This window comes from Delphinapterus leucas, chromosome 6 (assembly GCF_059928025.1).
Source record: "Delphinapterus leucas isolate spDelLeu-1000000601 "Yukka" chromosome 6, BTC_Dleu_Yukka2, whole genome shotgun sequence".
In the NCBI taxonomy this organism is placed as follows: Eukaryota; Metazoa; Chordata; class Mammalia; order Artiodactyla; family Monodontidae; genus Delphinapterus; species Delphinapterus leucas.
In genome coordinates this window covers 28,442,716-28,467,372 of record NC_143134.1, presented here as the reverse complement: position 1 = coordinate 28,467,372, position 24,657 = coordinate 28,442,716, and the positions used below count along the sequence as shown (strand labels likewise).

Sequence of the window (24,657 nt, the reverse complement as noted above, 5' to 3'; positions counted from 1 at the left end):
GCTCTTCCCAGCTCTTTTTCCAAGCGTGGGGGATGACGCAGCCTGGAGTGAGAAATTCAAAATCATTCTTCCTGCAGAGGGTGTGGATATTTAGGAGATGCTTGGAAAGCACCTCCTGACTCAGCTTGAAGGACCTCACCAGAGGTCCTCTGTGGAGTTGTGTCTCTTGCTGGTACCATGAGCGGCTGTTTGCCAGGAGTCCTGGGAGCAGAGTCGGAGAGGGCTGGCACATGTACTCTGACCCTACACTTTTGCCTTCCTGCCATAATGACCTGCTTACCTCTCCAGTCTCCAGCCATAAATCAGTATCCTGAGTTCTCTGAGAAGGCCTTTCCTACGATTCCTCTCCTATTTGATCCAGCGTTCAGGTGGAATTTGAACTTACAATGTCCTAGGGCTTTTAAAAATATAAAATAACCAAGATGATTTTGGTATACCCCACCTAGCACTTCAGGACAAAGTTCGCTTAGCAAGAACTCTTGGGAGAGTGCATTTCCTGGCTGGCTCAGCGTAACAGGATCAGCCATCAGTGCAATCTGTTCTGTTGGGTTCCATGTCCCTGGGGTGTTCTTTCGCACCCGCAAGTGAAGGAGGCTGGTTGCGTGGGGAACTGCACTTCTGCTTTCTGGTTGGTTTGCCGATTTGGGAGGAGAAGGCCCACTTCCCTAATTGCAGACACAGTGCGGACAGGAAGTATTCCAGCTGGTAAGGCTTGTCTTCTGCTTTCTCTCCATTTCTGCTGTTCTCCCTTTAAATACATCTGTCCATCTTGGGCTCTTTTCCATCCCATACTCCATGCTGTCCTGGGCTTCTGATTGCAGACCTACGCTTGAATCCAGAAAAGGAAGGTGGGTCAGATGTGTCTGAATCAAATAAATCCAGAAGGGTGACCTCAGAGTTCTACCCTCTGTGGCTGCCCACAGGAAGGATACCACACTCGTGCTTCAGTGAGTTCATGTCTGTGCTCATGTGTTGCGTGTACTCTTCCCTGTACAGCCAGCCTTCTCCCACTGACCGCATGCCCAGAAGAGCCGGGGCTCAGGTCTTTGCCATCCTACTCCTTGCCTGCAGTTATTGTGTGGTCAGATCATCTCTCTCTCCCTCATAGAACCTTTTGCCACTTGTTTAAGCACGGGGTATATATATGTCACAGGTTTATGAAAGCTAAGAATACGATCATAAGCTTCTATAATATTTTGCCATCATGAGTCACTCACATTATTCTTTCACTGACTAGAAAAAAAGTGATGGCTATTTTTAATGTAAAAATTATCTACAGAAAGTAAAACTTTCTGTAGATGATGTAATCCTTTCATTTAAAGGATTTAAAGGCGTGTTTCATTTAAATCAGGTAGTATGGTTTTTCTAGCAGCTGCAGGGTCCCTGTAAATATTGTGTGAATGAGGTGGGGGGACAGGAAAGTAAAATAGTGCCTGGAAGCTAAAAACTTTCTCCAGGTACCACCACAGGGGACAGCAGAGGCCAAGTCACTGCGAGATGACCACGGCCTTGCCAGGAGCTCTGTTCTCTGAGTGGGAAAGGGTCTTGGAAGGTCATCTGAATCAGGACCAGGGGAAACTCAGTCATTTTGCTGCCTGTTCAGATTCCCTGTGTGGTTTGCCCATAGGAAGAGAATGCCAGTGAGGGCTCGCAGCCACTTTCAATGTGAGTTCTCTCATCTATGACTTTGTGTGTTGCTTTTACCTTTCCCCTAAGCAGAGTGGGTGACAAGGTGGCTTTCAGGACACAGTGGCTGAGTGAAGTTCTCAGAGGGGTGGGGGGATGTCCTGGGACGCACTCCGGGGCAACCTGGGCCTCAGCCCACTGACAGCAACTACACTTCTCCTCTTCTGCTCAGGAGAGCATGAGAGGGCATCACCCAGTGACAGCTTGGATAGGGTCCCGTGCTCATTGATTCTTCACTAAGTCTAGCTCATTTTTTTTTTAACATCTTTATTGGAGTATAATTGCTTTACAATGGTGTGTTAGTTTCTGCTTTATAACAAAGTAAATCAGTTATACATATACATATATTCCCATATCTCTTCCCTCTTGCATCTCCCTCCCTCCCACCCTCCCTATCCCACCCCTCTAGGTGGTCACAAAGCACCGAGCTGATCTCCCTGTGCTATGCAGCTACTTCCCACTAGCTATCTATTTTACGTTTGGTAGTGTATATATGTCCATGCCACTCTCTCGCTTTGTCCCAGCTTACCCTTCCCCCTCCCTGTGTCCTCAAGTCCATTCTCTAGTAGGTCTGTGTCTTTATTCCCATCTTACCCCTAGGTTCTTCATGACATTTTTTTTTCTCTCTTAGATTCCATATATATGTGTTAGCATACGGTCTTTGCCTTTCTCTTTCTGACTTACTTCACTCTGTATGACGGACTGACTCTAGGTCCATCCACCTCACTACAAATAACTCAATTTCATTTCTTTTTATGGCTGAGTAATATTCCATTGTATATATGTGCCACATCTTCTTTATCCATTCATCTGGTGATGGACACTTAGGTTGCTTCCAGGTCCTGGCTATTGTAAATAGAGCTGCAATGAGCATTGTGGTACATGACTCTTTTTGAATTATGGTTTTTCTCAGGGCATATGCCCAGTAGTGGGATTGCTGGGTCATATGGTAGTTCTATTTGTAGTTTTTTAAGGAACCTCCATACTGTTCTCCATAGTGGCTGTACCAATTCACATTCCCACCAGCAGTGCAAGAGTGTTCCCTTTTCTCCACACCCTCTCCAGAATTTATTGTTTCTAGATTCTTTGATGATGGCCATTCTGACTGGTGTGAGATGATATCTCATTGTAGTTTTGATTTGCATTTCTCTAATGATTAATGATGTTGATAATTCTTTCATGTGTTTGTTGGCAATCTGTATATCTTCTTTGGAGAAATGTCTATTTAGGTCTTCTGCCCATTTTTTGGATAGCTCATTTTTAATCACCGCATCCTTGTGCATAAATCCGGCCTCATGACGAGCATGCCTGTGACTTGGTGCCCTGGTAGAGTAGTGCAGGGGTAACTTTCCCTCCCTGATGGAGTTGAAGCTGAGTTTTCCTGCCCCGGGCTCAGCAGGCACACTATGGGGGACTTTAATTTTCTTCCCTGGTTCGCTTCGCTGCCGTGGCAGCCGGCAGCCCAGTTTCGGCCCATCTCCTGATTCCCTTCCTCCCTACATCCTGGAGGGAGACATACTCAACTCTCTTTTCTCTCTGCCAGTTCCACTTGGGGAGTGATACCTTGGATTACGGCAGAGGTTCTCAAACAGGAGAGTGCTTGAAAATCACCAGGAAGTCATTTAAAATCCAGACTTGCCTTCTCTACCTGCGGGCCTGAGCTGGGTCGGGACCCGCATTTCCAGGGCTGAGCCTGAAGTGCACGGCATGGGCATGGTGAGTTCCCGCCTAGAAGCTGCGTCTGCAGTGGTCCTGGCCAGTCACACTGGGTGGTGAGAAGAGGTATAGACAGTAGAGACCCTGGATCTTCACAGTCCTGGGCATGGAAGCAGGGCCTCTGGAACAGATCCCACCACCCATGAGCCTCTTATGCCTACTCACTGTCTGGAGGCAGGAGGTCCCCTTTCTATTCCACAGGGCACCCAACAAAATGATTTGCATTTAGTAGATGCCCAACAAACATCCTGAATGAATAAATGATTCATATTTTAAAGTTAAATTCACTATGGTGGGCTGGTGGCTTATCTGTAACCAAATATGTTGAGAGTGAATGTTTATGTTAAGAGTTAACGTTTATGTAGGCGTAGTATCCGTGAGTTGTGCTTATTAGGTCGAGGGAGCAATATTAGGTGGACATAGTAAAGAGGTTCTTGAACATCTCTTGTGGAGTCTGAAAATCCAGATGTTGTTGGTTGAGATACATCAGTCTTTCCTTGATGTGTTTTCAGGACCTTCAGGGTTTTTGAAGGCAAAGCAAAAAAACTCAGTTTTGAAGGTTTGGATAATGTTTTCAAGTATTGGAACAGCCCCTGTTTTCTAAATATTAGTGAAACATCATGTTCTTGCCAGCCTTAGACTTACTTTCTGTTTCTGAAATGTGTGTGTCTGTACCTGAGAAACTGTGCCGTACCACAAATGCAAAACAGGGGCCACTCCGCGGAAGTCGCGAAGTATGTTTCTGTCTCGGAAGACCAGGTCTACAGCAGCATGACCGGCCCAGCAGGCCTCAGGGGGCCTGGGGACAGCCCTTCATGAGGCCAGCTGGTGTCACTCAGGAGGCCGGGTGGACATGGGGCCAACTCAGGCTGGGTCCTTGGGTTCTGTTTCTCCGTGTTGCGGCTGCAGATGTGTTGACGAGTTTTCTTTTTTTGCGGCAAAACCCTGCTGCAGAAGGCAGTGCCCAGGGCCCTTTGCAGACTGATGGAGGGCAGTTGTCTGCAGGTGCTGTTTGGGGTGGATCTGCATCACCTGCATCTCCCTTTGCCTGGTCATTTCTTGTAACTAATCAGCCAGTCCCTGACTGACCCAGGAAGAACCCTTCTCCCTCTGGGCCGGGCTCTTTCCTCTTTCTTATGAAAATCAGTCAAACCCACAGATGAAATTTTTCCTTTTACCAAAGTCCTGGTACTTCATTTTCTCAGCTTCGACCTGCAAAGGAAATTCCCAGGCAAATTTTATCAGGGCTGCTTTGCATTGAGGTGGCTGTGTGGCTTTGAGCATGATAAGCCAAGCTATCTTTTTGCATCTTCCTGATTTTGTTCCCCTATATGGTAGGGCAATGGCAGAAATTGTCCCCAGATGTTGTCTCCCCAGGGTACCATTTACTTCTTGCCACTGTCACCTCAGTCCACATTATGTGGGGAAACTGTGGCCCAGTGATGAGAAATCAGCCACCTTTAATGTGCTAAGCGCTGTTGAAATGTTCTCCACAGGAAGTAGAAAGGGCTGAACCCTGTAGTCGAGAGGACAGCACCTGCAGGAGCCATGGTTTGATGGGTCTTAAGAAAAGCAGAAGCCTTGAAGCGCAGGTCTGGGCCAGTGATAACCAGGGCAGATAGGGTTTTAAAAAAGAACTTGAAAAAGAATAGACACATGTATAAGTATAACTGAATCACTTTGCCACACACCTGAAACTAACGCAACATTGTTAATCAACTATACTCCAATATAAAATAAAAATTTATTTAAAAATTTGGAGGAAGAAAAGAACAAAATGTATATAAGTAAGCAAATGATCGTTTTGTAGCTGATATTTTAGCATTCAAGTGTTGGGATTTTTATGGAATCTATGATTAAGGTATACATTATTATTCAATAAAAATATTCTACACTCTTAAAAAATTTTAAAAATAAAAATTAAAAAACATTAAGAAAAATTAAAAAAAAAAATAAAGTACAGAGACATAGGTTACCTCTTCTGGTTCCACACCAAGTTTAAAAGCACTGAAATGGAGGCTTCCCTGGTGGCGCAGTGGTTGAGAGTCCGCCTGCCGATGCAAGGGACACGGGTTCGTGCCCCGGTACGGGAAGATCCCACGTCCCGCAGAGTGGCTGGGCCTGTGAGCCATGGCCGCTGAGCCTGCGTGTCTGGGGCCTGTGCTGCGCAACGGGAGAGGCCACAACAGTGAGAGGCCCGCGTACCGCAAAAAAAAAAAAAAAAAAAAAAAAGCACTGAACTGAACACAGATTTGGATAATAAGAATAATACATTTAAGAGCATGGTCTTATATTAAGGCATCATCGTGTATCTACCCACGAGGTGGGGGCTTTTCGGGGCAGGTGGGGGAGAGTGGAGGAAAGTCACTTATAGTCGATCCTCATTATTCACGGATTCCATATTTATGAATCCACCGTCTCGCTAAAATAGATTTGTAACACCCACATCAATACTCACCACACTTGTGTGGTTATTTGTGGACACGCGCAGGGCAGTGAAAAACTTGAGTCGCCCAAGACATACGTTGCCAGCTGAGGTTGAATGAGGAGACACTCTGCCCTCTTGTCTCAGCTCATATGCAAACAAGGGTCCTTTCCGTGGTCTGTTTAGTGCCAAGTGTGTTGTATATTTCTGTGCTTTTCTTATTTAGAAGAGCCCCAAGCATAGTGCTGAAGTGCTGTCTGGTGTTCCTAAGGGCAAGAAGGTTGTGATATGCCTTACAGAGAAACCACATGTTAGATAAGCTTCCTTCAGGTGTGAGTTATGGTGCTGTTGGCCGTGAATGCAATGTTAATAAGTCAACAATATATATGAAATAAGTTTCTTTAAACAGGAATACACATGAAACAAGGTTATATATTGATCTGTTGACAAAAATGTCGTGGACCAGAGGCTCGCAAGAACCTAACCCAGTCTTTCTCCAGGAGCAGTGTTTCAGCATTTGAAAATTCATTGTTCACAGTGCCTTTGTAGAGCCTAACTACTGCCGCCAAAAATGAGAGCTGACTGTGCTTTGTTTTATGCATTAGATGGAAAGAGAACAGAGGCAAGGGTAGCAATATTGACATAGTGGAGAGAGGAGGAAGAAGGGAAGGAAAGGATGCTGTGTAGGTGTGTGAGTTACAGTTGTCAGAGATAGTAAATTAATCTGAACTCTGGGATCTGATCCTGGTTCCCAAGCCTTGCAGGGCTTGGAGTCAGTGCCTCTGACAGTCTTCAGCGGGTAGAAGTAGGGAATGAAGGAAGGCAGACTGAGATGGCAGCTCCTAGGGACACTCGCCGGGCACAGGTACTTCATTTCCCTCCCTCCTGACCTTAGGGGTTTATCTCCTCCTCTTCTTCCCTCCCTAGTACCAGAAAGTTTTATTCGAACTCTGCCAGAACCCAGCATCTAATTACTTCCCTCACTCACTCCCCAGATTTGGGGGCCTTGTTTGTCAACAAATCATTCAAATATTTATGAAGCCCCTTTCTCTCATGTGACCCTATTCCACATGCTGCATTAGTTATCCATTGCTACATAACAGATTACCCTAAACTTAGTGGCTTGAAGCAGCAATAATCATTTAGCATCCCTCGCACTGTCTGTGGGTCAGGAATTTGAGATGGGTTGGCCTGGATCAGGGTCTCCTATGAGGCTGCAGTCACATGTGCTGCATAGTCTGAAGGCTCATTGGGCCTAGAGGACCCTCTTCTGAGGTGACTCCCTCCTATGGGTGGCAAGTCCATGCTGGCTGTTATCTGCAGGCCTCAGTTCCCCAAAGAGCTGCTTGAGCACCCTCACGACTTGGCATCTGGCCTCTCCGAGGGTGAGAGACCCAGAGACCAGGGGTAAACTGTAAAGGCCTTTACAGACTAGGCTCAGGCATCCCACACTCTCACTGTGCAGGCAGCCCTCAGTCAGTGTGGGAGGGACCACACGAAGGCCTGGAACCAAGAGATGAGGATTGATGGCGTCATCTAGGAGGCTGCCTGCCATGTATACATTCTATAATTCTCTACCGAGCTTTGCAGGGTGGAGGCCCATTCTTAGGGTAGCCTCTGTTCTAGGCAGTAGGGAACAATACAGTAAACATACTGATCCTTAGGGAGTATCTGTTCTAACGGCTTTCAAGATGCAGACAAGGAAAAAATAGGTTATAAAGCTGAGGTGGGTGGGCATGCAGAGCCCAGCCCCGCTTCATCACGTTGACTTCACTCTGGTTGTCCTCTGCTGGGGACGAAATTTCCTTGTGGGTTCCAGACAGCTTTTTCAGCTACTAGCCTAGATGTGAGCAGCTGTACCTAATCTTCCACTCAGGCTGCCCCCAGTAATGTGACTTTTTAAAAAAAATTAGCTCAAATCTTATCTGAAACATTTTGTTTATGATGGCAAGCCTGGGCTATTCCTCTTAATCTATGAAACTGCTGTCTGATAAGCTAGAACTTAGTGATATTTTCCAAGCTAAATGCATTTTAAAGGGCAAAGGTCATGCAGGCAGCCTTGGTTCTGGGACTGGGGAAATGCACTGTGAGAGTCTAGTTGGCAGGGGAGATTGTAACATGTCAGGAAGTGCAAAAGGATACAGTACTGCATAGATCAAACGAGGAAGACATGAGAGTGCTAGTTGGATTCAAGGGGCTAATCGTAGGTCACAGGAATTCGTTTCTGCAGGCTCTGGGAGGGCTGCTGGTGGGGCTCCTGGGGGGGGGGGCAGCCAGAATCAAAGCCCAGGGATGATATAGGCTCTATTCTAGATGTAACTCCTCAGAGTGCATTGGATGGAGGATGAAGCCTTACCTGACTAGGCAGGATTTTAAAGTAAGAAAACATTGTCTGTGGTTCCATTCAAGCCTCCATCTTGCCTTTGTGAAGGTGTCTACTGGGGTTGCGTGCGCACACACACACACACTCTCCTTTCAAGTGTGGGCTGCCCATACCTCCCCTTCACCATTCCACCATGAACCACTCCTTCTCTCTTTTATTCAGAACTCCCACTTGTGAGGTACCAGTTGTCATGGGCACCCCTCCACACTCTCCATCATGACTGCGGTGAGTTACGGCGACTTTGGTGCCACCGTCATCGCTCTCACAGGTGCAAAACTGTGATGCTAATGTGCCCGGGTCACACAAGCTGGGATGGGACACCAGCCTGTCCGGCTCCCAGACTCTTCTCTGCACCCCTAGCTCTCCTACAGGGTCAGCGCACATTTACTTCCACGGGGCTCTGATCCTTTCCACCCCTCCCTGTCCTGTGCTCAGAGTGATCATGGTAATAAATTAGATAGAGGGATATTCATTTATCTAATTTATTGGTGCAGGTGCTCGAGCAGTGGAAGGAACACATCAGATTTGTGGACAGGCCAAACCACTAACACAGTGGCTTCCAGTCAAGGGACATTTGGGGACACTGCCCCCAGGAAACATTTGGCAATGTCTGGAAATGGTTGCCATGATTGGGGAATGGGAGGAAGCTGCTGGCATTAGTGGCCGGAGGCCAGGATTGCTGCTACCCCAGCCTATAGTGGACAAGACAGCCCCCAGAACAGAGAATGATCCAACCCAGATGTCAAGAGTGCCGAGGTTGAGAAGCGCAGTGCTGATTTAATGAAAGGTGACAGATGGAAATGGGTGAGACCAACAAAATGAGTGTGAGAGGGGGCAAATGCAGCGGTTTTAGTGTGTAAATCAAGGGTGGGGGACGTGCTTTGACTACATGTGAAAAGGGCAGCTTTTCATTTGCCAGAAACCCAGTGTGGATACTGGGAGCTGAGGCCACCCATGGCTGCATTTGTGGGCTACCGACAGCAGCCCAAGAGGGGCCTGTGCACTTGTGTGTTTAGATCTCGGTGGTGGTGGCATTGAAGCCAACTATACCTTTAAGAGGGTCTTGGGCAAATTGGAATTGTGTGGGTCTCGAAGGAGGTTGGACGCATGTTCTCCGAGGTTCTCTGACTCTGCAACCATGCTCTCCACCTGGGCGAAGCAGCAGCTGCACAGTGAGAGTTTATATTAGTAAAGCAATGGCATTATTCACTGTAGACACTCTAAAAAGGAGAGATCAGCAGGTTTCCATTTAATAGGTATTTTGTGAGCCCCTGGGAAGCCCCTAAGTGTTGGGGATGCAGGTCGATACTTCCAGACCTTGGACCTTACCTTGTATGAGGGCAGGCTTGTGGTGAATGTGATGCAGGAAATAAACCTTTTCAGGAGATAAAGATGAACCGGGTCATGAAGCCACCTTAGACTCGGCCATCAGCATGCACCCCTCTGAGGAGGTGACATGAGTTGAGACCACAGGCCTGAGAAGGAGGAAACCAACCATGGGGGAAAGTACAGCGTCTGGGACAGGAAGGAGGGTGGTGTGGCTGGACGTGGTAAGCACGGGTGAGATGGGAAAGTGGTCAAGGTGAGGAGGGGGCTCGGGCCAAACCAAGTAGGGCTTGAAGGCCGGAGGAAGAGGGTTTGGGATGTGTCTGGGAGAGGGAGATGGCTTGCTAGCATCACTCTGCCTGCTGTGTGGGGAATGGTCCATGAGGAGGGCTGGGTGGAAGGGAGAACTAATGGGTAAGACTTCCATCCACGTGAGTGAGAGATGATGGACCTTCTACCCAGGGAATGTCAGGGGAAAAAGAGAGAAGACATGGCTTTGGGATATGTTTTAGAGGAAAACTGATAAGAGATCCCTGGAGACCAGCTGGTCCAACCTCCTTTGAGATTCCCCAGCCCATGATGGAGCCCATTGGTCTCTGAATGGAGCTCACTGCTTCTCAAAGGGACATGTTCCAGGGTGGCCTGGACACATCTGAAAGAAAACATGTTCTTTTCTAAGCTAGTGGATTAGACATGCATGATGAGTGAAAAGGAGGGATCCTGAAAGTCTCTAGGGTCTCGTCCTGAGCAACTGGTTAGAGTTGGTGTCATTTCCTCAATTAGAAGGGGCTCAGGGAGGACCAAGCGTGAGCAATTGAAAGTCCCATTTTAGGCACCTGAAGGTTGAGTTGCCCTTTAGATGTTCAGGTGGAAACGTCAGGTAAGCAGCGTTTAGGTCAGGAGCTCAGCCTGGAGAGATGGATGTGGGATCCATGGGCACGTCATTGGCAGTGGGGCCATGTGCTGGGAGAAGATGCAGCTGAAGACCCAACCCTGGGTTGCAGATTAAGTGAAGGAAGGAGCCGTGGACTGGGGAGGGGTCGGCCAAGAAGAGGGACTGACCCACTGAAGTGGGAGTGCTGGGTGGTATCCAGCACTGCTGGGAGGTCAAGCAAGATAGGGCCAGAGGAGTGACCTTGAGTTTGGCCATTTAGAGGTTGGTGGCATTGGCAAGAGCAGATTCATGGAGTGTGGAGTAAAGGCCAGGCAGAGGACAGTAGGCAGAAGAGGATGGGGCAGTGCAGAGGCTTTGACAGAAAATACAAAAGAGGCCAGTAAAACCAGCCAGGGTTCTTCCTCCATACCCACTGTCCTCTCAGACTTTATGTCTCTTTTCTCACTCTCTAGGTGTATGTTATTACATACTTGGGTACATATAACCTTTTAAAAACAAAACTAAATTGCTCTGGACACATTATTTTGAAAGCTGCTTTCACTTAATCATACTGTTATCAAGTCCAAGATCGACGTACAACAGGCCAATACATAGAGAGATGAGGTATTGGGGCGAGGAATAGCAACTTTATTCAGACCGAGAAGATGATGGACTACTGTCCCAAAGAACCATCTAACTGGGGTTTGGATGCTAGTTTCTTTTCTAGAGCAAAGAGGGGGAGGTGAGGAGGTAAAGTAAAAAAGGTGACACTAAGTTGTTGCAAATATTTCCTGGTTCTGGCCAGACTCTGCAGGCAATGTGTTAATTTCTTCTTTTCCTGCGGCCATTCACAGGTGGGCCTTGTCAGGATATTTCCTGTGAGCTAAACGAAGGTATTTTAGCTTAACACTCAGGCATGGGAGGAAGGGTTTCCAGAGATGGGCCATTATGTGTTTTCTAAGCTATGGGCAACATCTCTTTAGTGATTAACTTGTAGCAAAAGCAATAGACTACAAAGGTTAAAGTAAGAGAAACACATCCAATATGGAGTCAGATTTGTTCTTCCCTATTACAATACCTATTAATCAACAAATATTTTTGACCACCTGCTGTGTGCCGAGACAGGGCAGTGAACAAAGGCATCCTCTTCTCACCTCTCAGAGCTGGCGCTCTGGTGCAGGGACCGAGACAAGAATCCAATTCAACAGCAAGTTACACTGTGTTAAAGGGTTGTTACCCACGGAGGTGTGCTCTGGAGAAAAACTAAGCCAGGAAGGGGGATAGGCTGCCCAGGCATCACAAAACATTATTTTATGTTATAAAACATTTTTCTAGTGTGAAATCCACCTTGAACCTGTGTCATAAAAAGGCCCCAAAAGGCAAATGATACTGTAGTGTTATTATTTTTTTTAATTGAAGTATAGTCGATTTACAGTGTTGTATTAGTTTCAGGTATACAGCAAAGTGATTCAGTTATACATATATATTCTTTTTCATATTCTTTTCCATTATGGTTTATTACAGGACAACAAATATAGTCCCCTGTGCTACACAATAGACCCTTGTTGTTAATCCATTCTATATGTAATAGCTTACATCTGCTAGTCCCAAACTCCCAATCCAACCCTCCCCAATGCTGTAGTGTTTTGAGGCACTCACCTGGCAATAGCATGAAGCCTCACCTTACTCAAGAGCTACCTGTGCACCAGCCGAGGTGCTGGGGGTGTTTGGGGAGGAGATGGGGGGCCTGGTCCATGGGGATCAACGGCCTCTTTTGTTTCTGTTTTGAGCTTTGGAATAAAGCTGATTTATCACAATAAAGTGATTTCACACATGGCGAAAAATAACTGGGAATTTGAAATAGACAAAAAAAATAGGTAGCAAGTTCTAGGCACTGTTGAGGAGAGTATTATCCCTGTGTGTGTTAAACAGAGTTTGAGCTACAGACTTTCCCTGGGGTCCAAAGAAAAGGAAGATTTAAGCAGTGCCTGTGAGCAAGTGTGGACGGAGAGGGGCCCAAGTCAACGGGCTTGTGGAGGGGAGTACACAGCACAGCGGGGAAGCTGCTGTCTGTACTTATTTACCATAGTGAGCGAGAGCTACTGTCTGAGGAACAGGGCTGAGAGCAGCAGTGCGGTCACGCAGCTTCTGTGGACAGCAGCTGCAATGAAGGTGACCGTCTCCCATCACCGTGGCCTGTGTTGTGGAGAAGGCCCCGGGTGGGCAGTGGTGGGAGCCGGTCCTGAGAAGGCATCGCAGATGTTGTTCATCTCCCAAATTTAATAGCCCAAGAATGTGCCCTAAGCTGTCCTTGCAGTAAACCATCTCTACTGTCAAAACCACCACCAACGGCAACGGCCCAGTGCATTTGCTCAGGCCCTCCAGCCCAGGAAATCACACCATTATAAGAGGGCTGCTTGGCCAGGCACTGCTGACACTGAGGGCAGCCAGGCTTTTCCCCTCCCAGGGAAGCCAGAGAGGTACCACCCGCTTAGGGGTGAGTCTGACATGCACCATCAGAGCCATTCAGGGGTATCCCGCATGGGCCTGGAAGATGGGCCTGGCAGGCTGCCTTTCCGCCTGTCTTCTATCTTGTCATGTTGGTTCGCTTCAATGTGGGATTCACAGCAGAGGGCCAGCACCGATGTAAATCTTAGTGGCAAACTGATGAATTTTAAAAATGATAGTTGTTAAGGTTTATGTAAATTAAAAAATATTTGTAAACACTTACAATATTGTTTTTGAAGACTTACTGTTGAGGCCAATGGTGGGTGGCAGCTCTGTGAGAAGTCCCAAGTACTAGGGACAGCTGAGATCGAGGGCGCATCTGGGGCAGGTGTGCAAGATGGTGTGTCCCTCAAGCAGAGGGAGTGTGTGAGCAAGGAGCTAGGAGGGGACAGCCGTGACCTGTGGACCGAGCCTGCTAGGAATGAGGCTGATAGGCAGAGAGGGATGGGGCAAGCTGCAGGGAACTGTGGGCCTACGGGGCAGATGAAGCAGAATAGGAGGGGAGGGGATGGCAGGGCAGCAGGACATCAGTGCTTACAGCAGTGCAGCTGGGAGGGTGCATTAGAAAGGGCAGTGGTAAGAGATACAGAGGGAACGGAACACACACCACAGCCATTTGGGAAACCAGCCTGAGAGAAAGCAAGGACTCTTGAAGGACTCTGTGTTCCTGGCTGGGGGGCCTGGGCTGAGGAAGGCAGGTGGGTAGTACATGGAGATCTCAGCCTCAGATACGGTCAGGGGCCCAGCATCAGCGTCACCCAGATTGTTGGCACTGCAGCTCAGCTGGCCCCTGCGCTTAACAGAGTTCAGGTGATGTGTAGGCACGTGGAGGTTGGAAAAGTGCTGAGCTGCAGGGGACAGGAGTTGGAAGTGCAGGTGGGCTCACTGTGCGTGACAGATAGGTGAGGCCCTGGACGACCCACTGCAGGAACAGAGCAGAGCATGAGAAAGGAGTCCAGAGCCCTCACTCTTTGGGGGATGGGGGGGCAGGGGCTGAAACTGTAACACAAATGGCATAGAGGGATTAGCCTGAGAAGAAGAAAGAAGCAGAAGGGAACTACTGCTCCCCAAAGACACATCTACTCACTGTCTTTCCAGGGATGTCTTTTGGTTAATAGCAGATGTCTTTGCTTTAAGAGCAAATATGGATGGTACTTATAAGAGAAAACAAAACCTTGCTGGAAGATGAATGTTTAGAAACTTTGACAAAGAAAAATTAGTGATTGATAGTCAAATATTAAGAGAAGCAAATGAGAAAATTATTTGTACAATCTAATTATAATAAAACCCATGTCTTTTGGGGGGCTCACTCAGGAATACTGATTTGGCAGTATTGCCTGGAGAAAATTCTGTTACCTCTACCAGGCAGGCACTATGTTCTACTGTCTTTTGTAAGGTAAGTCCTGTTGAGAAGAGGCTGTTTCACATAATCATGTGTGTGTGTATCTGTGTCTCTGTATGTGTGTGGTGTGTGGGTCTGTGTGTGTTTCTTTGGGTGTCTGTGTGTATGTCTGTGTGTGTAACATGAAGGGGTATGTGATTTGCTCCCTAGATGCACAGATGCAGTCATCTAGATACTTTTCCATTGATGAAAATCCCCTTTTGGTTAAAATATACACTTTTTTGGACTGGCATTATAGATCCTTCTCAACTACAACCACAAATGATCAAACAGTCTTCCTGTCAAATTGCATTCACTGCCTTCACACTTCCCCTCTGAAGTGTGTTTCTGTTTAGTGCGAGAAGTATCTGTTTTTGGTGACAGGTGTCCTCATCAAATGTGGAACCTGCACTATTTATTTGATACTGTTCCGGCGGATGGTACAAGGCGGGTGCCAGGAAGTGGTCCGGAGGAGGGTGGGAAGGGGACAGTGTGTCTCTGAGGCCTGGGGCTCTGGGAGGATGGCACTTTCATGGCTCAGGGCAGCCACTTGCCCGTCCAACCTCCTGGCCAGAGGTTTGACATATATAAATGTGGCCAGTGCTCAGCTCTCTGGTGTCCAGCTATAGCGTGTGACACAGTAGACCCTCAATGTTCACGTAGAAGGAGTCCAGTGACATCTTCACTGCACATAACTCTGACCAGCATGAGTGTTCTTGACAGCTGCATCTCCAGAGAACAAGGGGCTCGTCTGGGTTCTGCCCCTGTGCCCTACTGACTGTCAGAGAGCTCCTAAGCCCTGTTTTGGAAGGGGACTTCTCTTTTTAGTTTGTCTCTTAGAATTCTCTGTCCCCCCACCCCGACCCACACATGCACACAAAAGATTAATTTGACTGCATTGGTCCAATGCTCTGTTTCTTGGTTCAATACTGAGAGGGTGTGTTTGGAAATGTAATGGTTATGTGGGCAGAAAGGACGAGGGCACAGTTAGTTCAGGCTCTAGACCCGAGTCTCAGAGGGAAGAGCTTCCACCTGGCGGGAGGACTTGTCTCCTTATCTGGAGGGTCGGTGCTCTAACAGTGTCGTGCCGCTCAGGTCCTGACCACTGCCCCGTCTTTGTTTTGCCAGGTGGACACTTGAGGGGAAGGCGCAGGGATGGGTGACAGCGCTAACCACCTGCCCTTCTTCTTCGGCAACATCACCCGGGAGGAGGCAGAAGACTACCTGGCCCAGGGGGGCATGAGCGACGGGCTCTACCTGCTGCGCCAGAGCCGCAACTACCTGGGCGGCTTCGCCCTGTCAGTGGCGCACGACCGGAAGGCACATCACTACACCATTGAGCGGGAGCTAAACGGAACCTACGCCATCTCGGGCGGCAGGGCCCACAGCAGCCCCGCCGAGCTTTGCCACTACCACTCCCAGGAGCTGGATGGCCTCATCTGCCTCCTCAAGAAGCCCTTTAACCGGCCGCCCGGGGTGCAGCCCAAAACCGGCCCCTTTGAGGACCTGAAGGAGAACCTCATCCGGGAGTATGTGAAACAGACATGGAACCTACAGGTGGGCGGCAGCCGGTCCCCTGGTGGCGTCGGTGCACGGTCTCGTGTGCTCGCGGGCCCTGGAATTCCACACAGGCACCCAGTTGCATGAGAGCCATGCAGTGGTGCCTCAGATAAGCAACCTATTCCTTAGTCATCAGCGTGGGCCCCCAAATGCCTCACTCCAAGAAGACAGCCTTTCCTCTTTTGCGGTCACACTTGAGAGGGTGGGCCCCTACAGTGCCAGCCATGTGGGTTTCTCCACCACAGGAAACCACTGTTACCCAATTCGTGCTGGGCCCTTTCAGAGAGGCATCACAGGCATATACTGGTTTTTATTTACCCAAGAGGGTCATACTGAACACACTGATTGGCACTTGATTTCACACCTTCATAATATCTCTTGCAGAACTTTCCATGTCGATAGACACACAGCTGCATCAGCCTGTTACTGGCTGCCTGATGGTCCCTCCTGTGCACCATAATTTATTTTACTAGTACCTATTGATGGACACCTTCATTGTTTATGAGTAATCCTGCTAGTAACATTCTCCTAACGCTTTATGCAGCATCAGCAGGATAACCCTGAACAGGTTGGATTTGCCACAGTGAAGGATTCGGACATATTGACAGGTTGTCATCCAGAAAGGTCCCAGAGGTTGTGACAACTTACATTCCTGCCACACTCTCAACAGCACTTGATATCAGGAGCCACCAGGCTGGCTGATGGTCTCCTGCTCAGACCCACGTGTTCAACCATTTCCTTGTGTTTCCTGGATGTATGTTTTCTATATATCCATGTGGATGTATGACACTACAGGCTTTCTGAGGATTCTATACACCGACTTCTTTACTCCTTTAATATGTTCTGCACTGAATTCAGTCTTGCAAACAGATACTATGTATTCAGTATTTTTCATCAGTATTCATTACATAAGTCTTAGACCATCTTTTTACTCTTTTATAAAATCAGATAAATCAGATTTATTGAGGTGTAATTTACACACTGTGAAATTCATCCTTTTTAGGTATATGGTTCTATGATTTTATTTTTATTTATTTTTTTTTGCGGTACGCGGGCCTCTCACTGTTGTGGCCTCTCCCGTTGCGGAGCACAGGCTCCGGACGCGCAGGCTCAGCGGCCATGGCTCACGGGCCCAGCCGCTCCGCGGCATGTGGGATCTTCCCGGACCAGGGCACGAACCCGTGTCCCCTGCATCGGCAGGCGGACTCTCAACCACTGCGCCACCAGGGAAGCCCCGGTTCTATGATTTTTTGACAATCACATGGCATCATGTAGCCCCCCACCCCAGTCAAGACATGGAACAGTTCCATCACCCATCAAGCATCCTCATGTTCACCCCCAACCCCAGCCCCTGGCAACTCCTCATCTGATTTCTGTCCCTATAGTTTTGCCTTGTCCAGAATGCATATAAATGGACTCACACAGCTTGTAGCCTTTTCAGACCAGCTTCTTACACTCCACATAATGCATTCGTGAGTCAGCTGTGTGTCAGGGGTCCGTTCTTTATTATGGCCGAGTAGTATTCCACACCCTTTTGCTTTTGCCCTCTGCTCACTTTGAATCGGATGCCTCTCTGGTATGTAACTATTACTGCTTTTGTTTTTCATTCCATCTGTGAAGCATGACAAAATTTTCAAATTCACCTTCCCTTCTGCCTTCCCTCCCCCCTTCCATCTCCTCATGTGGGTTGGTTATGTTTTTATTTTCACTTCTGATTCTTTTTATAACTTGGAATAATCAGCTCAGGTTGTTTATTTACTACTGTGAAAGATATCTATTTCTCTCCCACTAAGAACAGTTGAAGAAGTGAATTCACCCAGCTGTCAGCCTTTTTCTCATTTTTGTTTTCCATGTTCTCAAGCTTTATCTCCTCTTTCTGTGATCACATCTCTTGCAGTTACAGGCAGCAACATGTGTAAGTGCTCAGAGTGAAGCCTTGTAGAGGCAGACAGGATAAAGCACGTCTTACATCTTCCTGATTGTTATTATGTGATCAGGGTCTAACACAGAACAGTCAGTTCTAGGAGGCGACTGACTGGAAGAGGGCAGGAAGACCATTCTCTAGACCTCATGGATTATACCAGATGGTTTCTGAAGCCCAATGTGGCTTTTAAAGGGCCCACCTCTGTATCCTAAAATCTATTTTGTTAGTTATATACTTGAAGGCACTTAAATAATATATAAGATCTATTGGCTTTATTTATTGAATGAACATACAAACACATAAATAAATGTGATTACATTTTACCACGTCAGGACTTAGGATAGATTGGAAATGCTTTCTGCGTCTTTCTCGTCACTTTTGCTTGGCATGGCTTCACTCTCTTCTCCTCGTGGCAGGGTCAAGCTCTCGAGCAGGCCATTATCAGCCAGAAACCTCAGCTGGAGAAGCTGATCGCCACCACAGCCCATGAAAAAATGCCCTGGTTCCACGGAAAAATCTCTCGGGATGAATCTGAGCAGATTGTCCTGATAGGATCAAAGACAAATGGAAAGTTTTTGTAAGTATTGTGTCTTTTCCCTTCACCCAGTAGCTCCAGGCCTGCTTGGACAGTTAGGGGTAGCTCAGCCTCCACGTTCCTGGAGTCCTGGTGACCCTGGGGAAGGGATCGTGTGCTGTCATCAAAACACGTGTGTTGGTTGGCTGCACAGACATCTCAAATTGAAGCCATCTCATGGAATTCAGCATTTGTTTTGCCCAGTATGGCCCCAAAGTGAACACTTTTCTTGGGCACTGAGGGACATCATTGAAGAATATCTATTCAGCCACGTATTCTGCTTTTAATGACAAACATGGGATGCATAACACCATCTGTGGCTATCCATCCAAGCTAAAGATACTGCAGTGTGTTTGCTCACATTTGCCCCAAGATCTCAGACTTTTCTTCTCTTTGGGGAGAAGTACCAATAGGATGGATAATAAAGAAAATTTGCTGGGAGTCGCTCATATGAAAGGTTAGTGCAGGAACTTGATCACAAGCAGGTGTGCAGACTCTGGCCTCATAATCTCAGAAATGAGGTGTGTGTCTCAAGGCCTGCTCACTCTTATCCTCAGTGCTCAGTGCACCTCAATCCTGGAGGTGCTGGAGATGCAGGCTGCCTTGGGGCAGGGTCGGTGGTCCAGAGAGGGCAAGGAGCTGTCTTGGACAGGTGTCGACCTCATTCCCCTGAGGTGCTGTGGCTGGTGGGATGCCGGGGGGCTGCCAGCCAAGGCATGTTCACCTGTGTTTGTCACTGCTCAGTGACCCCCGCCCCGGACATGATGACTGGGTGCCCCGATCTGGCCTCAGACACTTACACAGCAGTGTAGCCCCATGACCAAGGATGTGGAGTCACACCCAGCTGGCACTGTAAACTTTTCCTAGAATTGAAGTGTTTTCTCTGAGTATCCATCTATGTAAAGAATTTTCCTCAGACTTTCCCATAATCCCTATTATTTAAGAAATGATCTTAAACACAATACTCTTTAAAAAAAAAAAAAAAGATCCTAAAAACAAGTCCAGAGCAGCCCAGGCTGGCACACTGCATGACTGAGATGATGGCTTAGTGGATGCAGTAATGGCCACTGGCAGAAATCATGGGACAGAGGGATATTTTTTGCCCTCAGTGTGGCACCTATCAGCTCATTTTCCCCTGAGGTTTGAACTTTTACCAACTTCTTAGGAATAATTTCCAACACACCTGTCATGGGACTGCATACATGGCATCTTGGTACGTTAAGTCAGCCCCAAGTTGGGTTATCCAAACAGCAAGGCGTCTGCCCTCTCACCGGTTCAGAAGCCTGCACTCAGACTCTCGCCAGGGAACAGCTGCGTTCAGGGAGACCGCCTGCTCCCCACTTAGACAAGGGGGTGTTGCAGGGAGCACCCACCCTGGGACAGCCCCACAGTTGTGGGGTCCTTCCAACTGGGTCTTCTCCGGCCTCATCCAGGTTTCCCTAAAAAATGTGTCTCCTGCCTACTTTCCCATCATTTAAACTGACTCGTCCATCTGTGGACCAGCATTTATTGGTGTCCACAGTTGCGTGAGGCACTGGAAACCAGCTCCATCCTGGGCATTGGAGACGGAGGCGTCTGCCTCGTGGGGCCCACATGTCACTGGCAGAAGTAAACACTGAATGATTGAACAAGAGTTGCACAGTGCATCGGAGCATTTAAGGAAGGGACTAGAGCATGCTGTGGTTGGGGGTTCTGTTTTATGCTGGATGGCAAGGAAGGGCCTGACTGTGAAGGAGACATTTGAGCAGAGACCTGAAAGCAGCTGGGAGCCATCCTGATGAGGGAACAGCATGTGTGGGTGCCCAGAGGCCAGGAGTGTGCTAGGAGGGCCAGGCCACCACGAGGTCACTGTGGCTGGTGCAGAGTGAGAGGGGGAGAAATGGAGGATAGGGGCCAGTTTACTGAGGGCTCTCGGGCATTGGGAGGACTTTGCTTTGGGAAAACCAGTCTGTCCAGCTTCGGGAAGGTGTTTGGGCGGATCCAACTGAAGTTCAATGGGACCCGTCTGGCTGCGTGTAGAAAAGAGCCAGTGCAGGGCTTCCCTGGTGGCGCAGTGGTTGAGAGTCCGCCTGCCAATGCAGGGGACACGGATTCATGCACCGGTCCGGGAAGATCCCACATGCCACGGAGCGGCTGGGCCTGTGAGCCATGGCTGCTGAGCCTGCGCATCTAGAGCCTGTGCTTCGCAACAGGAGAGGCCACGACAGTGAGAGGCCCGCGTACAGCAAAAAAAGAAAAAAAGAAAAGAGCCAGTGCAGAGGTGCAGAAGTGAGCATGCTCACCAGCCACACTGTGCATGTTTTCTCTCCTCTTGAACTATGGCATGAAATCCATTTGCGGTAGCAGAACCCCTGAGCCAGAAGGGACCTCACTGCTAATGGTCTAAATCCCTTGATTGTCAGACAAGGACTTAGGCACAGAGGAGCTTGCCCAAGGCTGTCAGGCAAGTAGGAGATGAGAGCTGGAATGCGGTGTCCCTGGCATGTCTGAGCTGAGAGGAAGCAGAAGCAAAAGCCACGTCCAGGGCGTCCACTGTCTCTGGCTCCACCGCTCTCCCCATGCAAGGCGTGGTGCCAGGGCACGTGACTCAGAATGCCCACTCCCCCCTCTTGTCTCCTGTCCACACAGCTCAGCTGGGACAGTTCAGGAGTGGCTTTGTGAAGAGTGGCTGTCAGGGACTTTGTACTGTCCTTGGAGAATAAAGGCTCTTTACAGAGGAGATGGACAGTGTGGCCTATAGACCCTCCCTTGCAGTCATCTGTGGCATTTCTAGAGGTGGCTTTTCATCACCTGCTATGATGGGCTGAATGTTTGTGTCCCCACAGATTTGTAGGTTGAAGCCCCAGCCCCCAGTGTAACAGATTTGGAAGTGGGGCCTTTGAGAGATGATTAGGTTTAGATGAAGCCATGAAGGTGGGGCCCCATGATGGGATTATCTATGAAAAGGTGGAGGCTGGACTCTGCCTACAGCAAAGAGGCAAGGCCATGTATGTGAGCGTACAGCCAAATGGAGGCCGTCTACATGCCAGGAAACAGGCTTTCGCCAGCATCGTGATCCGAGACTTCCAGCCTCCAGAACTGAGAGAAAGAAACGTCTGTTGTTTAAGCCCCTCAGCCTGTGGTATTCTGACTAAGGCACCTGCCTACGTCTGCGGTCTGGCTGGCCAGAAGGGAACACCAGACAAGGACCCTCAGCCCAGGTCCTGTGGGTCGGGGCCGGAGCTCTGCCTCATTCGTGACATCAGGGATAGAGGCAGAGTGGACAGGCTGTGTTGGGGATGAGTCCCCTCAGCTCTCTGAGGCCTCATATGACAGCACAGTTTGCCATTTTGAGAAATTAGCTACAGCTCAGGCGTGACTACAAAATGGATTTGTTAGGAAAGAGAAACAAAGCTTACTTTCTGAAAATGTTGTATCCTCTCCCCCAAAGGAAGGATCCAGAATTGGTGGGGTCCAAAGCATATATAATTTGGAGACCCTCTTTAAGGTCCCTCTTTAAGAGGGTCCCTCTTAAGACCCTCTTTAAAATTAGATACAAAATACAGTATATTTTAGAGTGAGAAAAAATCACAATGATCTACAATTTTTAAAAGACTAATCAATACCTTAAACATACAAAATTTAGAAAAAGTAATATTTTTATTTTTACTTAAGTTCCTGACACATGTCTATAGCACCTTTTATTTTTTACATCTTTTGACGGCATAATGTTTGCCTCTTCATTTGACAATAATTTGGTAGCATTTTCTTCATTTTGAAAAAAGAAAACTCAGTCCTTCCTCTAGACTCACACCTCATTCTGAGTAATGCATGTCCATTTTTAGGATCATTGGCAACTCTGGAAAAGGAAGTTGGAGTGGAAGAAAGAGTGGTCTTCTCTGGCTGTGATTAAATATCTTTTACAAATCATACAAAACTCTAAGGCCGTGTGGTCACACTGCTGGGCCCTGCTTGGGCCGAACGAGGCCGTGGGGACGGGCTGTGTTCAATGGTTCTCTGACTGTCCAGTTCAGAAATATCTCACCATGTGGTTCGTGCAGGACAGCTCAGAGCTCACATTCACAAGTGCTGCTCCAAGAGCACATCACATCTGCTGAAATGTAATGTACTAGTCCCTTCGTGTCATCATGTAAGGGATCTCAGAACAAAAATGCTCTAAAATTTCCATGTTCTGCAAACGAAAAACAATGGAATTGTCACTTGTTTTGTGCTTAGTACCCAGGAAAACATTTTATTGTTTTTGGCTAAAAGTCCTTGCAAGTCTTACAGAGTGAAGAGTGAGTTCTAGGTGACCTTTAAAATACACAGATGGCAGCTCTCCAAACGGGTGAATTAACATGGCACAGAAAAGATGGTATCTCAGATTTGTCAAAGGAGTCATCAAGCCAGTAAGTCGCCAATGCCATTTTCACTGTAGTTCTTATTCTCTGACTTTAGAAGTATGCTGTTAAAAAAAAAAAAGCTGCAAAAATAGCCTTTCATTCCACAAAATAATGCATTCCACCAGATGTGTGCCAGGCATTGTGATAGGACTGTGACAAACAAGATAGACTTTAGTCCCTGCCTGCACCGTGCTTACAGCCTAGGGGAAGATGTTAAATTCAGAAACACGTACTGCAAAGTGTGTGACGTGTGACTACATGTCCCGCTCCGTCCATCACGGTCGTCCCATCTAATGACACTGTTGGCATGTTTATTTCTGTTCACTTGTTTGTTGTCCGTCAGTCCCACTTGTTCTGCATGCCCAAGTGCAGGGACCGGCCTCCATCTTCACGGGTGGAGCCCCAGTGCTCAGAACAGGTCTCAGTGGTAGGAATCTTTTTTCTGGGGAAAGGGACATTTCAGCTGTGTTCTGAGCAGTGAGGAGAAGAGAATCAGTAGAGAAAGAAAAGAAAGTGGTCCTGGGCAGGAGGAAGTGTCAGTGCAGAGTCTTAGGGGTCAACACTGCCACCTGAGCGTGGCCTGGCCCAGGAGCAGGGCAGGAGTGACAAGCTGTGTGAAGGAAAGGCCATCCAACCAGACAGGAAGTCCCTCCTGACCCTAAGGGGTGGACCGGGGAATGGATTGTCCACTCAGGGAGAGGGAAAGGGGGCCGATAACATGATGGGAGGGGGTACAGCAGGGGTCAGCAGGGCTGTCTCAGACCAGAGGGTCATCCTATTTCCACACCAACTGTAATATTTGCCAAATGATCCTTAAACTGGCTGATTAGATTTAGCTGAGGCTGAGGTGGTAGTAAGGCAGTTCTGGACTCCATCAGGAGGGAGGAAGAGCCACAGCAGGATGAGTGCCGGGGCGGCTGTGCCCAGAGCCGCTGGGTGAGAATGGTGGAAGGCAAGAGGTGCTGACTGCAGGTCTTATTTTGGAAATGCTTGGTGAACGCCAGGCTAGCGTTGCCGTGGGACTAAGAGGTGGAGGGGATTGAAGGAGATCCCAGGAGAGCAGGTGGGGACGAGGTGCTGCCAGGTCAAGTCTCCTGGGCCAAACCAGTGGTGCAGTCAGGTCTGGGAGACTTGTGAGGTCCTGAGGAAGACCCTGACCTCTGGGCTGGTCCCCTGGATTGTGAAGAGAGGGGAATGAGGGTTCTGCAGGGGGAGAGATGGCGGAGAGTCAGGTCTTAGACCAGGACAGTAGTTTGCAGAAGTCAAGAGCGAGTGTTGCCCATGCCATAGCTGAGTAGTGTGGGCAGGGCAGGAAGGTGAGAACAAAGGCCTAGAGGAAGCCCAGGAGAGTTGGAGTCCGAGGGTCTGAGAGGCACACGTGCTGGGGAGTGTACGAGCTGTGACCTGTGGGCTTCGCGGGTCCTGAGGTCGTAGAGCGTTACATCCCCTGCAGTTGGGGGTGGGCCTCAGCACCCTGCGCTGGCCTGTGGTTGTTGCATATGATGGGTGGGACTCCTCGACCCGTGCTTTCCTCATGACAGCTCTTTAATATGTGACAGTCATCCCAGGTATCCTGGGGCCCTGTATGCAGAGAAACAAGACAGTGCAGAGGCCTCTGAGCAGGTACCAAGTAGTGGTGCCGTTTATCTTTCACATGCCCTCCACAGTCAACCACCTTTCCAGCCCTGCAGAACAATTGAGTTCCCTGTGTGATGTGCTCTTACGTGCTCTGCATCTGAAATCCAGGTACCCCAGATCTTCCTTCCCCTGTCCCTTTCAAGGAGAAATAAACACTTGAATCTTTCAGTCATCCCTTCTTCATTAGCCATTTTCTAGATGGAGTATGACATTCTCATTGTTTTCTCCCATCCTCCCTTCTCTTTCCTTCCCTTCCCCACCATATCCTTTTCCATTATAG

At 48.3% G+C, this 24,657-nt stretch overlaps 1 protein-coding gene across 4 annotated transcripts in view; it reads left to right on the top strand.

The window, feature by feature from the left end:
* Positions 1-24,657, top strand: part of SYK (spleen associated tyrosine kinase) — a 96,409-nt gene that overhangs the window by 25,867 nt on the left and 45,885 nt on the right. For 3 of the 4 annotated variants that reach the window (XM_022560709.3, XM_089912910.1, XM_022560710.2), the window contains exons 2-3: positions 15,428-15,856; positions 18,200-18,360. In XM_022560709.3, the coding sequence (XP_022416417.1) occupies positions 15,455-15,856; positions 18,200-18,360 (563 nt within the window). In that variant the 5' untranslated portion in view covers positions 15,428-15,454. Of the gene's footprint in view, positions 1-3,229; positions 3,403-15,427; positions 15,857-18,199; positions 18,361-24,657 lie in introns of all 4 variants that reach the window. The other variant, XM_022560711.3, reaches the window with a different exon arrangement.